This window comes from Bos grunniens, chromosome 29 (assembly GCF_055505025.1).
Source record: "Bos grunniens cultivar Pamir isolate PY7600 chromosome 29, Bosgru_T2T1.0, whole genome shotgun sequence".
In the NCBI taxonomy this organism is placed as follows: Eukaryota; Metazoa; Chordata; class Mammalia; order Artiodactyla; family Bovidae; genus Bos; species Bos grunniens.
This window is the reverse complement of record NC_141193.1, coordinates 18,821,056-18,836,503: the sequence shown is the minus strand read 5'-3', so window position 1 is coordinate 18,836,503 and position 15,448 is coordinate 18,821,056. Positions and strand designations below refer to the sequence as shown.

Genomic DNA, 15,448 nt, shown 5'->3' with positions numbered 1-15,448 from the left:
GGAGTCTTTTCATATTTAGTAAGCAGTACAACTGTATAGATTCATATAGCATAGTATGCAGTTATCTCAATCTGAGAAGTGAACATATTCCCCTCCAATACTGTTCCTCCAATGCTCACTCAGTCGTGTCCACCTCTTTGTGACCCCCATGGACTGTAGCCCTCCAGGCTCCTCTGGGATTTCCCAGGCAAGAATACTGGAGTGGGTAGCCATTCCCTTCTCCAGGGGATCTCCCCGATCCAGGGATCAAACCTGTGTCTCTTGCATTTCCTGCATTGGCAGGCAGATTCTTTACCACTAGCACCACCTGGGAAACCCCCAATACTCTTCCTCCAATCTCATCCCAAATCCGAGGGAACTCAGACTTTGACCCAGCACATCTGAGAGAGAAAGGAGGATATCGCTAAGGGTGCCTGCTATGGCCACTCCACAGTCGGAAACTGAGTCTGAGACAAGGCTCCCAGGCCAGTGCTGTCTTCAGGATACCCTGCTGGTCCCCACTTGCAGTTTCTGTCAAGCTGCTGTGTCCACGACTTCCTAAAACACCTGATGACACGGAGTTTTCTTCACTGGGGGTTGGGTGGGAGATATTTTTTGAAATTCTTAATACAGAGGTGCATTTAAATCGATGTCAGATTAACGAATGCATCCTCTGAAATACAACTTCCTTTGAGTTTTCTTCTTTTGATTCTTTCTCCACTTGTGTTTTTATATCAAAGAGACTAAACCACTTTGCTGGACTTGAAGCTCTGCCTCTCCCAGGAGCTTTAATCATGTCTGGGCACAACTTTCCATTCAGGATGTAGGAGAGGATGAAAGATGAAGAGCAATATTGGCCTTGATGAGATTGAGTAGGATTTGCTCACGTCATGGCCTCTCCCTGGCCCTGCAGAAAGCAGTGCCCACACTCGGCTTGCCTTGGCCAGGCCCACGCTTTCCCTGCTTCTCTCTCCACAGACATCTGGGTTCAAAGAGGCAAGGCTAGAATACAAAGCATACAAGGCCTGGCTCTGCACTCACCTTCCTGCTTTATTACCAGCTCTGAGCGCAGGAGCTGGACTCAAATAGCTCTTCAATTAGTGCTTGTTCCGTGAATGCATAAATTAATACAGAGGATCTTGAAAATCTGATTGAAGAATCTTCATTGTCCATGAAAACCCTTTCGACTTGAGCCCACAGCACTGGAGACTGAGATTTCTACTGTGGGCAATTTGCCTACTCTAAGTAATTTGGGGCTTCCCTGGTGCCTTAGACGATAAAGAATCTGCCTGCAATGCAGGAAACCCAGGTTTGATCCCTGGGTGAGGAAGACCCCCTAGAGAAGAGAATGGCTACCCACTCCAGTATTCTTGCTGGAGAATCCCATGACAGGGGATCCTGGCAGGCTACGGTCCATGGGGTTGCAGAGAGTCTGACATGACTTAGCCACTAACACTAAGTAGGAGTCAGGTAGTTGAGGCTCCATGCCTGACACCTGCCCTACAGATCGCACACGCGTCCTTAAAGTATCAGACTCAGATGCTCCCTGCCTCTCTCTTCTTTAAAATGGGGTTATGGGACTTCCCTGGTGGCCCAGTGGTTAAGACTTCACCTTCCAATGCTGGGGCTATGGATTCAGTCCCTGGTCTGGGAGCTAAGAGCTCATATGCCTTGCAGCCACAAAAACAAAACATATAACAGAAGCAATATTGTAGCAAATTCAATAAAGACATTTAAAATGGTCCATATTAAAAAAAATCTTTAAAAATAGAATAAAATAAAATGAGGTTACTGTGCAATTGCATTAAATTTCAATTCAAGGAAAGTTTGTGCTTACACTTGTTTTTTTTTCATATATTCTTTCCCTGAGTGTCCATGATCAAGCTGAGGCAAGCAGGGCTCTCCTCTGGTCTCAGTGGTAAAGAAGCCACCTGCCAGTGCAGGAGGCACTTGTACTATCCCTGGTCCGGGAAGATCCCAAATGCGCTGGAGCAAATAAGCCTGTGCACCACAACTACTCGGCCTGCTAGAGCTTGAGAGCTGCAACTGCTGAAGCCCAAGAGCCCAAGAGCCCATGCTGTGCAAGAAGGGAAGCCACCACAATGAGAAGCCGGCTCGCCACAACTAGAGAAAAACCCGTGCACAGCAACGAAGACCCAGCGCAGCCAACAATAAATAAACAACTTAAAAAAAGAAACGGAGGCAGAGAAAGTTAAGGCTGTTTCTCTTTGGATCCCAGAGCAGGTGTGTTGGATGTTAGGCTGGAATCCAGGTCTCGCCCTGGGTTGAGCGGGTGATCCTTCCTGTGATGATTCTCGCTCACCTGGAGAATGGGTGCCAGCGTCACATCAGAAATCGACCACTCTTCCTATCTGCTGGACCCAAGAAGTTTTCCGATCTGGGTAGAGGTGTCCCAGAAAGCCTTTTTTTTTTTTCTGTTTCCAGTACAGACAAGGCTTTCTCCTGCGAGGATGTATGAAAGTAGGTTTAAAAATAAAGAAGGAAACAGTGCAGAAAATCAGTGGAAGGCTGCCCTCCTGAAAGAGCTGAGGGCAGAGAGTGTGCTTTCTTGTCCGTGACTCATTCTCGCGGGTACTGAGCCCGCCCTGCCCAGTGTCAGAGGCTGGGGAAGCCAAAGGAAGCATTCCCAGTGGACCCCCCATCTGGGTTCCAGCCGCTGGGGTCCCCAGGAGCACCTGGAACCTCAGCATCAGCAGCATTTCTCCTTGTTTCTGGGCACCTCTGGTCAGGACTTTGTAAACAGTCTCCTAGCTAAGGGCCAGAGTGAGATCATGCTTGGGATTTTGCAAAGCGGCACCAACCATTCTTTCTCGTTTCATTTATCTCTGTAACTGCCATGCAGAGGACAGGGAGCAGGTGGCCTGTGTGGAATAGGAAATGGCCAGCGGATGTCTCTGACAAACAGCACTTCCGAGGACCCTTCAATATGATATTTGAAAGGTCATCTTGAAATTGCAGCAGCCACCCAGGCAGCAGTGAGAACTTCCTCAACCAGTCAGTGAGGCAGTTAGCTCATGACTTATAGAACGTACGTCCAGCTTGTTCCATCGGGGACCTGGTTCTCTGGGAAGGAGAGTTACTGCAAAATCAAGAAGGTGCTTAGAAAGAAGAAGGGCTGAGTGATGGCATCCCCAGAATTAGAAGCTCCTAGAACTTTCTAGAAAGAACAGCCCATTCGTCTAAGCCAGAGCCTTAGAATCTCAATGACTGCAGGCCACTGCTTGGTGGGTACTGTAGCCCCTGGGCTGGAGCCAGACAGACCTAGATCCAAAACCTAAGTTGGCCACTTACCACCTGCGATTCCTTTTTCTTGTCTGAAAACAGAGGATGATAACACTACTAGTGTAAGACTCTATTGTGAGGATTAAATGAAATCAAACAATATTGATTTCATAACTGGCTCAGGACTGGGCAGGAACTGAAGCTGTTGCTCTTGGCTACAGAGTCTTATGGTCCCGCCCAGGTTCATCAGAGTCTTTGAGCATCTTTTAAAATAAGATGGAGTGTGATTTTATTGGCGTATGATTGCTCTACAATGCTGGGTTAGTTTCTGCAGTACAGCAAAGTGAATCAGTTCTACATATGTATATATTCCCTCTCTTTTAGATTTCCTTCCCATCTGGGTTAGAGCATTTTAATGTCTGCGAGCAAAATATCAGAAAAACTGTAGATGGAGTTCTACAGGATTCTAGGTGTTTCTTTAAAGTGCACCATACTGGTAAAGAACCCGCTAGCCAATGCAGGAGACCTGGGTTCAACTCCTGGGTCTGGAAAACCCCCTGGAGTAGGAAGTGGTAACCCACTCCAATATTCTTGCCTGGAAAATCCCCTGGACCGAGGAGCCTGGTGGGCTACAGTGCATAGGGTTAAAGAGTCGGACATGACAGAAGCAACTTAGCACTAGATATAGTCCAAAAATATTTTACAACCCTTTTGAAAGCCTTGGGGCATTAACATCGTGCCTGTCTCGATTTCTCACAGAGAAGGGAATTACTGTATCAGAATTTATAATGGCAAGTCTAAACAGCAATTTGTTACATTGGTAAGTGCTCAGACAGCCTGACTTCCCGCTCAGATGGTTCGAGTGGCCACAGGGTGAATCAGACACATGCTGCCTTTTCCTTTCTATCTGCTGCTAAGATCTCATATGACAAGAAAGGAGATGCTGCTGCTGCTAAGTCACTTCAGTCGTGTCCGACTCTGTGCGACCCCATAGATAGCAGCCCATCAGACTCTCCTGCCCCTGGGATTCTCCAGGCAAGTACACTGGAGTGGGTTGCCATTTCCTTCTCCAGTGCATGAAAGTGAAAAGTGAAATGAAAAGTGAAAGTGAAGTTGCTCAGTCGTGTCCGACCCTCAGCGACCCCACGGACTGCAGCCTACCACCAGGCTCCTCCGTCCGTGGGATTTTCCAGGCAAGAATACTGGAGTGGGTTGCCATCGCCTTCTCCGAAGAAAGGAGATAGGGAGGGATAAAAGAAAGAGCACAGGCTTTGGGCCCGACCGGCTGGAACCCAATATCAGCTCTTCCACCTGGATGTCACTTATCCTGTTTGGGACTCATGTTGTTCTTGCTGTTCAGTCGTTCAGTCATGTCCAACTCTTTGTGACCCCATGGACACAAAGCACACCAGGCTTCCCTGTCCTTCGCTCTGTGGGACTATTGGGACTCACAGTTCTTAGTTGTTCATCCATTTATTCAGTAACTACTTTTTAAGTGCATAATACGTGCCAGGCTGTGCTCTGGGTGCTTGGCATGTATCAGGGAACAAAACAGGCCCCAAATTGAGCCTGAGGCATGGGGAGCTCACATTCTAAAGGAGGGAGAGAGACTTAGAAACAAGCCTGATGCCTGAGTGGTGTTTCTATAACGGAGATTACAAGCTCTCAACAGGTTGTTGTGGTGATAACAAGTGACTGTACCTATCCAGCATGGAACACAGCAGGCATTTAATAAAGTGTTGCAATTACTCTTTAAAAAAATTGCTCCCAGGGACTTCCCTGGTAGTCCAGGGGCTAAGACTCCTTGCTCCTAAAGCTAGGGACCCAGGTTCGATCCCTGGTCAGGGAACTAGATCCTGCATTAAGCAACTAAGACCCAGCATAGCCAAATAAATAGATATTAATAAAATAAAATAATTTCTCCCAGGTTTCTTTAAAGCTTTTAAACAGTAAGCATGAAGTTTGCATCTAGAATGTGTTCATTTATTTGTTCAGTAAATAACCATTGAGCTTCCATTGTATGGTAGAACCCGCACTAGGCGCCTGGAATAAAAACAAATATAGGATCCAGAAAAGAGGATCCCTGCCCTGAGCATTCCCCGGGCTGCCTCTGGTGCACATATTCTGGTCCAGTGTACAGTAGAGGGGAGCCCTTTGAGCGCACAAAGGCAGAGTGTCCTTGAAGTTTAGGGTTTCTGTGAATCCGAACAGTCTACTTCACTGAGGATGTCTTTTTAAAATTTTATTGAAGTATAGTTGATTTACAATGGAGTGCTAATTTCCTCTGTACAGCTCAGTTATATACATGTATATTCAGTTATATAACTCAGTTATATACATATATATTCTTTTCCATTATGGTTTGTCACCAGATACTGAATATATTTCCCTGTGCTACACAGTAGGACCTTGTTGTTTATCCATCCTATATATAAGTTTGCATCTGCTAATCCCAAACTCCCTCTCCACCCCTCTCTCGCCACCTCTCCTTGGCAACCACCCTGTTTTGTTTCAGATATGTTCATTTGTATCATATTTTAGATTTCACAGATAAGTGATATGGTATGGTATTTGTCATTCTCTTTATGACTTACTTTGCTTGGTATGATAATCTCTAGGTCCGTCCATGTTGCTGCAAATAGTATTACCCTCTGCAAAAGAGTATTCCACTCTTGATGGCTGAGTAATATTCCTGTGTGTGTGTGCGTGTGTGTGCGTGTATCACATCTTCTTTATTCATCTCTTGATGGACATTTGCGTTGTTTCTGTATCTTGCCTGTTGTAAATAATGCTGCTTTGAGCATAGGGGTGCATGTACTTTTTCGAATTCTAGTTTTGTCTAGGTATATGCCCACGGGTGGGATTGCTGGATCGCATGACATCTCCTTCTTTAGTTTTTTGAGGAAACTCCATAATGTTTTTCATAGTGGCTGCAATTCACATTCTCACCAACAGCTTTGTAGAAGGGTTTCCTTTTCTCCACATCCTCTCCAGCATTTATTATTAATATCTATTGACTTTTTGGCAATGGCCATTCTGACTGGTGTTAGGTAGTACCTCTTTGTAGATTTGATTTGCATGTCTTTAACAATTAGCAACGTTGAGCATCTTTTCATTGCTTATTGGCCATCTGACAATGTCTTTTTAAATTCAATGCATCCCAGTCATGGCTGGCGATTCTAGGAATGCCATGAACCAGGATATGGAGATTGGGGTCACTCCCAGGGACCCTAAGAAGATTCCCAAACAGGCCCGAGATTACATCCCCATTGCCACCGACCGCAGGCGCCTCCTGTCAGAGGGCAAGAAGCCGAGGCAGCGCTACATGGAGAAGAGTGGCAAGTGCAACGTCCATCACGGCAACGTCCAGGAGACCTACCGCTACCTGAGCGACCTCTTCACCACCCTGGTGGACCTCAAGTGGCGCTTCAACCTGCTTGTCTTCACCATGGTCTACACCATCACCTGGCTGTTCTTCGGGTTCATCTGGTGGCTCATTGCTTACATCCGGGGTGACCTGGACCACGTCGGGGACCGGGAGTGGATCCCTTGTGTAGAGAACCTCAGTGGCTTCGTGTCTGCCTTCCTGTTCTCCATCGAGACGGAGACCACCATTGGGTACGGCTTTCGGGTGATCACGGAGAAGTGTCCGGAGGGCATCGTCCTCCTGCTGGTCCAGGCCATCCTCGGCTCCATCGTCAACGCCTTCATGGTGGGGTGCATGTTCGTCAAGATCAGCCAGCCCAAGAAGAGAGCTGAGACCCTCATGTTTTCCAACAACGCCGTCATCTCACTTCGAGACGAGAAGCTCTGTCTCATGTTCCGGGTGGGCGACCTTCGCAACTCGCACATTGTAGAGGCCTCCATCCGCGCCAAGCTCATCAAGTCCCGGCAGACCAAGGAGGGCGAGTTCATCCCCCTGAACCAGACCGACATCAACGTGGGCTTCGACACGGGGGACGACCGCCTCTTCCTGGTTTCCCCGCTCATCATCTGTCACGAGATCAATGAGAAGAGCCCTTTCTGGGAGATGTCGCGGGCCCAGTTGACCCAGGAGGAGTTCGAGGTCGTGGTCATCCTGGAAGGGATGGTGGAGGCCACAGGTGAGCCTCCCCAGCTCCTTCTCCTCCCCAGCCCCTCCCCATCCCCTCCCCAGCCCCGGTGATCAGACCCCTGCTGATTCCAGAAGGTGCAGCCTGAAGGCGGCAGCTCAATCAGCCCCACCCCCCAAATGGTGATCTTCAGGATGGAATTACGAGAGCAGATAATGTGTGTCGGGACTTCCTGGTGGCTCCATGGCAAAGAACCCAATCCAGTGCAGGAGATGTGGGTTTGATCCCTGGGTTGGGAAGATCCCCTGGAAAAGGAAATGGCAACCCATTCCAGTATTCTTGCCTGAAAAATCCCATGGACAGAGGAGCCTGGTGGTTTACAGTCCATGGGGTTGCAAAGAATCAGACACAACCAAGCGTGCATGCACACACACACACACACACAAAATGTGTGTTGAACCCCCTCCCCCCCAATGTCTGGGCATGGTCTAGACTCTAAGTGCACAGTAACTCATTGAGTGAGATGGTTTTCCTTCAGGTACAGGTGTAGAAACAGAGACAGAGGTAAGCGCTCCTAAGTCACTGAACCAGGATGCAGGCCAAAGCCAGGTGACCCAAAGCCTGGTTTCCAACAGGCTACACCACCTGTCCTTCCCTCCCCAAAGGTGTCACCCAAAGGGGGTTCTGTGAGCACATGACTTTGAGAAACTGAGTTGAACAAAGGTGAACAGGCTTCTTACAGGAGGATGTGCAGGTCTTTACATGTGAATCGCCACCTGAGGCAAGGACAGGGTGAGTCCCAAAGTCACAGAATCCTCTTCTGGGAGAGACTCCCAAGTCCCACACCCTTAGGCCCCTGTGGGGCAGGCTGTCCCTCAGCTTCCCTGTGGAAGTGGCTCTGTGAACACGGGTGTGTGCAAAAGACAGTGCATCACACTCACACGTGTCCGGCCAGCACCTCCCTGCCCAGCGACTGACTCATGGCAGCTGAGCACTTCCCGCCTCCCAGCTCTGTGTGGGGCTCAGGGAAGCCAAGGCCTGGGGGAGCCCATATCCCCACCACACTCCCTGGGCAAGGGAGCCCCACTAACTGTGGGCCCTCCTCTGCTTCCCCCTTCTTCCTGCCCTCCTTTCTCACTCACAGAGGCATCTGAGCACCTGGCCTGGCCCTAAGGATGACTCATAGAAAACTCACTGGAGCTGAGAATATATATGTTTTTCTAATCTGGCAACAGCACTGGAGGGCTGGCTTCGACCCTGTTTCACAGATGTGGAAGCTGCTTCATGCAGACAGGAGGGTCTATTGTATTTGGGGCTGTCACTCAGGCATCTAGAGTTTGTCAGCCACACCACACTGCCCCCTATAAGGTTGGGGGCCTTGCATAAAGGTGGCCAAACAAGCCTTCCTGGCCTCTCGGGGGGCTGGGTGGGCAGCTCAGATGGGGCAGCCACAGACAGACCTTCCTGAGTGGAGCAAAACCTCTGGGGTGTGAACAGGCTCCAGGGACCCAGGCAAGGGGAGCTGCTCAACCATCTGCCGGGGACCCAGGCTGGCCAGGCAGCATATGGTGGCAGCCGGGGAACCCCTGGGACAGGACAGGGGGGTGGACTCTCCTCCCACCGCTGGGAGCTTGCAGGTCACGCCATCCTTGGAGCCAGGGTCAGACCAGAACATGGGCTGAGATTCTGGAAAAGAGCTCCTTTACGAGGCCACAAAGGTCAGCTCGGGAATGTGGGGAAGGTAGGAAAGCAGTGCCTTACCATGCTTCTCCTCTCTGCCGGCCCGTCACTGCCACTCACTGACCTCTCCCAGCGTGGCTCCTCAGAGTCAGGTCCCTCGGTTGACCTGCCCTATCTGGTTGCCCTCCTCTCTTCCCATGGCCTGGGTTACTCTAGTTCTGCAGGGAGGAAAGAGAGGGAGACTGCCACCCACATGGGCTCTGATCTCAGCCACTTTAGGAGCTTGGTTGCCACATTCATGGAACCAAGCACAGGCTATGCGTTCAGGCCGAGGTTTGACCGGCGCAGCTCTGTGCAGCCTGCACGTGTGAGTTTGGGCAGGTTGCTCAACTCACCAGCAGGATGAAGATAACAAACCTCAGAGGCTCACAAGGGAAGGGGTTAAATGATGAAACGGAGGGATGTATGTGAAGCACAATGCCTGCCACCCAGAGCAGCTTCTGTCCTTTCCAAATGCATTGCAAGCTGACTGCCAGGCACACTGGTGGGTTTCCAGTCATAGAACAGCCCCCTTCTAAGAGGTGGGATGGAAGAAGGGCAGGAAGACCCCAGGGGGCTTGGTCCAAAGCACCCACGGAGTCCAGTCTCGCTGTGTTTCCTGAATTCCTCAAGCTTGCAGATCTTTGGCTTGTGTCTGCACTGGTCAGTGCCCAGCATCGGTTTCTACACCTCTGCTGAGCTGGGGGTTGTCCAAGGACCGAGGGGAGACATCTGGAGCAGGCGGGACCCCGCGAGCCAAGAGCACGTGGGGTCCACTGGGGTTATCTGGCGGTCTGTGGGTCTGGGGTGCATGAGACCCCTGCCAGAGAACACTTAAACTGGGGAGAGGGGGTGCTGAGCAGACATTTCCTTCAGTTTTCAAAGAGCACAAGCCAGGACCTTCCTCAGCCGAAAGATTAAATATCAGAAAACTGCTTCCCTGTGACCCTGAGGACAGAGGCGTCCTCATCCATAAACAAAGCTGTCCTCTCTGGAGAGAAAGCAGCACCTAAAAATAACATAGGCAAGCCAGGGCTGAGCCGACAGGGAATGGGGGCATTGGAGCATGTTCCAACCAAGGAGCCATGCTGTGTGTGTGTGTGTGCGCACACATCCGTGGGGGGGGTGTGTGTACACACGTGTAGGCTTTTGCCCGTATGGATCCACCCCAAACAACCCCGTGTATTCTAAATGCCTGTCAGCTTCTCTGGGTTGAGCCACTCTGAATTTATCTTTGTTCAAACTTTCCTCATCTTTTCTTATCTCGGTCTTCTAGAACTTAATGCATGTTCAGGAACCATGTCCATTCCTGAATTATTCACTCCCGTCTCTAGGAACCTACTCCACAATCTTGCATTGTTAATTTCTAATTTTCTGCCTCCATCACACCTTGAGCTCTTTAGGGCAAGAGTTGTATCTTATTCAGCTTTATGTCTCCATGGTGCTTAGCAAAGCTGATATTCAACATATGCTTGATGAATGATTGGGTGGATAATTGGGTGGGTGGATTGATGGATCAGTGATGAATGAATGGATGGGTGGATGAATGGATGGATGATGAAAGATGATGGATGGATGGATGGTTGGATGAATGGATAGATGATGGATAGATGCACAGATGGACAGATGGATGAAAGATGTTGAATGGATGGATAGAAGGATGATGAATGATGGGCTGATGGATGGATAATGGATGGAAGGCTGTGGCCACTCCTAATACATGTGCCCTTTGTGTACCCAGGCATGACTTGCCAAGCACGGAGCTCCTACATGGATACTGAGGTGCTCTGGGGCCACCGGTTCACACCAGTCCTCACCTTGGAAAAGGGCTTCTATGAGGTGGACTACAACACCTTCCACGACACCTATGAAACCAACACGCCCAGCTGCTGTGCCAAGGAACTGGCAGAAATGAAGCGGGAAGGCCGGCTCCTGCAGTACCACCCCAGCCCCCCACTGCCAGGGGGTTGCGTTGGAGCAGAGCTGGGTGCAGAGGCGGAGCAGGAAGGAGAGGAAGAGCTTGAGGGTCTGAGTGGGTCCCAGGAGACCAAGGACTCTGCGTGAGGACGGCACTCTCCCCGTGACCTCCCCTCATTCCCCTCTGTGCTCCCTTCTCACGAGCACAGAGGTTGTGGGGCTGGGGTCGAAGGGCTGAGTGGGCTGGGTTGTGTGAATGTGCTGAGTGTGCTGTTTTGGGGGTGGGGGTAGCCAGGAGCCTTTAAGGCTCTGTAGGGAGGAGTAGTAACTGAGTCTTGGCACCTCCCAGCCCAGGATCTACTGGAGCAGGTGGCTTCCAGCTGGTCCCCATGGCAGTGCTGTCTCTCCTCCCTGGCCTCTGTCACACGGGCTAAGGGCCAGACCAGGAGGGCTTGTCTCACAGTGAAACATCCAGGTGACCTCTGTCCTCACACCTCTCTCTGCCAACTGGCCCAGATCACCTTCCTCTTGGGGTTTCACAGACCAAGCGGCAGCCCCCTCCCGCCGAGGGCTGACACCTAGAGAAGGCTGCTGCCCCCTTCCCCTCATTCCAGCCATCGTGGAGCCTGTTGTGGATTCAGGGTGGGAGACTCTCCAATCTGGAGGCTCCAATCCTTGGTTCCCAGGGGAGCTCACAGACCTCAGTGGTTCGGGTCACATAGAATTCCTTGCAAATCTGCCACCAGTGACCACTCAGAGCGCTAAGGCCCTCACCGCTGGATCTCAGCATTACCTGTGAAGTGTGTGCTTTCCCCGCTGTGTTCTGCGGGTCCGATGTAGCCTGCAGACCACTGCTCTCCTTAGGGTGATGTTTAGTCGGGGGTCACTTCCTGGCCGCCCCAGCCATACCGTGCCTGCACCTCCCACCAAAGAGAGAACCCCAGCAGCTGGACCTGTGCTAGGACATCTGGCCCCAAGAATCTCAAAGTGCTTCTCACCTTCACTGTGGTTTCCCACATAGTCTCGGAGCCTGTGGTGTGATCCATCCAGGGAGAATGCTGTGGCCAGAGGGCAAGATGAGCCAGTCGGTGCTGAAGCAGGGAGGGGGAGGGAAGACACACAGAGAAAGGCAAACAAAACCTGAATTTTAAAATGAGCAGTGGCACCAGCTGTCACCAAGATCGCTGACTTCAAGCTTTGCTACCAGGTGAAGCAGGGACGTGAAGCCCAGGGAGAAGTGCCTGCAGGGCTGGGGCCACCTTCCAGCCGAGGTGGGGGACTCTGAGCTGATGCTGCTGCCCTGGGTCTCCTCTCCGACAGGTGGGGGTCTAATGAGGTGGCTGGGCTGGGAGGGCAGGAAGGATGGCCAGAAAAGGGGGGTGGGTGCCATCCCCACCTTGCAAACGCGGAGAATCAGAGAAGGGGTGAACATTAAGAGAGCGCTGAATGGAGAAGAGTCTTAAAAACAGCAAGGCATGAGACTTCCCTAATGGCCCAGTGGTTAGGACTCTGCGCTTTCACTGCTGAGGGCTGGATCCCTCTTGGTGGGGAACTAGAATCCCGCAGGCCAAGTGGTGCTGCCAAAAAAACCAACAATGGCAGAAGGCTTTCCCTTTCAGCCAGGAGGCGCAGGAAGAGGACGGACAGACGCTGCAGCTGTCATGGTGATGGGGCACATCTGGTGTGTGGAGGCTGACAGGCTTCCAGTCAGCTGACCTAGACCTGGAGAGATGTCAGAAGTTCCAGCCACAGAACTGTGGAGGCCTCCCCACCACCATGGCAGAGCTCTCGGCTGACCTTTGGAAAGGGAAGCCTCTTTCTGCCCCGGGTGCAAAGCACCTCCCCAGGGAGTAAGAGTAGGAAGTTAAGGCTGAGCCAGGGGGATTGGCTTTGGATCGCAGGCTGGGTTTTCCAGGTGCTGGGGCTGCAAAGAAGAGGAGGCAGGCGGCCACACTCAGGGGAGGGGACCCAGTTCTCAGGCAAGGGGCTGGATCTGGAGAGGGGGCGCCGGGAAGCAGGGAGGAGCAGGGTGTTCCTACAGGCTGGCCCTGAGTCCTGACTCCAGGCAGGCATCCCTCTGTAATGAAGCAGGTCGTGGAGGGAACCAGGAATGGGCTGGAATCCTGTCCTCCAGGGAAAGGAGAGCGGGCAGCCTGGCACACTAAGATTAGATGCATTGGGGTCTTGAGCTATAGCTGGAACTGTGAAGTGCGTGCCCATCCTCAGCCCACCAGATCCAAGGCTTGCACTGCAGGACTGTTTTGTTTCCCTCCCCTCCACCCCACCAGATCTAAATGCTGCCTTCGTCAAAACCCATCAGTGCCTGCAGGTTTAGAGCGCTCAGTGAGGCAGGTTAGCAAGGATGGGAAAACCACAGGAGAAGCAGGCCTTGCAGCCGGGCTGGGTCCGGGCTATTTCACACCTGCCTGCACCTAGCAACCCCAGGTGGCCACGTGAGTCACTCCCCTGTGTCCTAGCTCTGTGGTAGCCCCCACAAATCCAGGCCACATCATGTTTCAGCCAACTGCAGACGTGGTGGAGCCTCAGAAAAGAAGAGATCAGCAACATCCTCTTGAAAAGTCCCCAGAGGGGCCAGAGCCCCCTGCACTGGTATGAATCGGGTAGCAATCCCACTGTGCACCTTAGCTGCTGTTTCTCAAGAAAATTCAAAGGCAAGAAGGCTGCCTTTTGTATCCCTAGGCAATCCTTCTTGGTGACCAACTGATCAAACTAAAGTCTGAAACACTCCACAAGTCATTTTCTGATAGTTCTTCTATCAACAAAAACTCACTCAATGTAGAGTCTGATGAAGGTTGGAACCTCAGTGGATCACTTTAAAAACACTGAATCTACCCACAAGCCACCTATGAGTCCCAGCCCTTAGCCACACGGTTCTTAGCCCACATATCACCTCTGATGGGTCACAGAGAGGTGAGCCAGGCTGGCTGCGAGGTGGCTACTCACAAGCCTCAGCATTTCCAAAATCCCAAAGAACATTCTCATCGGTCAGACCCTAAAGCCTTGGGAGCTAACTTCCTGCTTCAACTTCTGTGTGCTCTGGAACCGTCCCCTGTAAGGGTGAAGCCTCCAGGAGCTCAAAAGAAGGTAAGTCCCCTCCACTCATCCTCGCAGCATCCATCTGACACCTGCTAGGTCTCCGTGGCCTTGCCCAAAGACGCCCGTTCCCAGGTCAGGTTGAACAAGCTTTGCCCATGACTCTACCCTCCAGACGCCACCCTCCCTGTGCAGTCAGCCCACTTCCTGTCATTTCCTTCTGCTGGTCGAGGTCCTAGCTGCAGCAGCTGGCCTTGACGGAGGAGAAAGAGCCCTCATCCATCTGGAGAGAGCTCTCCTGCTCGTGATCAGTAATAGCCAGCACCTTCTGTCACACTCTGGCCCCATGCCTGCCTTCCATACAGGCCTCAGCCCTGGGTCTTCTGAGTATTGAAAGCCACAGACACTTGAAATTTCTGTATTGAAGTTGCCCCAAACTAAAACAACTCCCCCTCCCTCTTAAGTTGCCTGCCGTCACCTAAAAATATGCCCTGAACACATCTTTGGGCAAACACCGTTTACTGTGCACCGGCTTTGTGCCCGTGGGTTAGGTCCTTGCCTCGAAGATGGTGGGTGATTCTCAAAAGCCTGCTGAGAAACGCTTAGGAACCCATTGCTGCCAAAGAGATAACTGAGGTTCAGAGATGTTAATTCCGTTGCTCAAGGCCATAGATAGTCTAAGGACCATGGGGCCCAGAGCAGAGCCTCCCAAACACAGACGGGCCATCATCCTGCATAAACCCCTGCCCCCAGGGCAGCTCCCGAGCTCCCTGGAAGGAAGGAAGGAAGACAGCCCCACCTCTCCTGGCCGCCCCTGTGTGCTGTGCTGTGGACGTCAGCTTCCATCCACCAGCAACGTTCTCCCACGGCAGGACAATTGGGAAACACCTTTTTCTGATTCTTAGGGAATTAATGAGCTGTGAAAAGAGATTAGATGGGGAATTATTGCTTTGGGGAAGAAGCCACTTATTCTGCTCAACTTGGTTTTTGCTAAACACATCTCCTTAAACTCCTATGTGAAATCTCTTCCTCCCCGTGTAAGACTTGTCAATCTTCTCATTAAAAAGAACAGCATTGCACTGCTGAAAATTCATCCAATAAAGTGGATTTGATCTTACAGAACTCTTCCTCATTTTAAGTAGATAGCCGTTGGTTGCCGTTCAATTCACTGCCAGTTTAAGCAAACGTGTCCTTCTTGTTTTCAGTAGTGCGTGCACTGCTGTGGCCGACCCTTTGAGCCAACTCTTTGGACTGTAGCCCTCCAGGCTCCTCTGTTCATGGGATACTCCAGGCAAGAATACTAGAATGTGTTGCCATTTTCCTCCTCCAGAGGATCTTCCTGACCCAGGGATCAAACCCACATCTTCTGTGTCTCCTGCATTTCAGGTGGATTCTTTACCTGCTGAGCCATCAGGGAAGCCCCTAGAAACACTGTGTGCATGTCAAGTTGCTTCAATCGTGTCCTACTCTTTGCAACCCTATGG

The 15,448-nt window shown here is 51.2% G+C and overlaps 1 protein-coding gene across 2 annotated transcripts in view; it reads left to right on the top strand.

Annotated features, from left to right (window-relative positions):
• The window catches only part of KCNJ5 (potassium inwardly rectifying channel subfamily J member 5), a 28,264-nt gene extending 13,187 nt beyond the window's left edge, over positions 1-15,077 (top strand). For both annotated transcript variants that reach the window (XM_086384054.1, XM_086384055.1), the window contains 2 exons: positions 6,387-7,325; positions 10,735-15,077. In XM_086384054.1, coding sequence (XP_086240180.1) covers positions 6,389-7,325; positions 10,735-11,057 — 1,260 coding nt within the window. In that variant the 5' untranslated portion in view covers positions 6,387-6,388 and the 3' untranslated portion in view covers positions 11,058-15,077. The remainder of the gene's footprint in view (positions 1-6,386; positions 7,326-10,734) is intronic.
• The last annotated feature ends 371 nt before the right edge of the window (positions 15,078-15,448 follow it).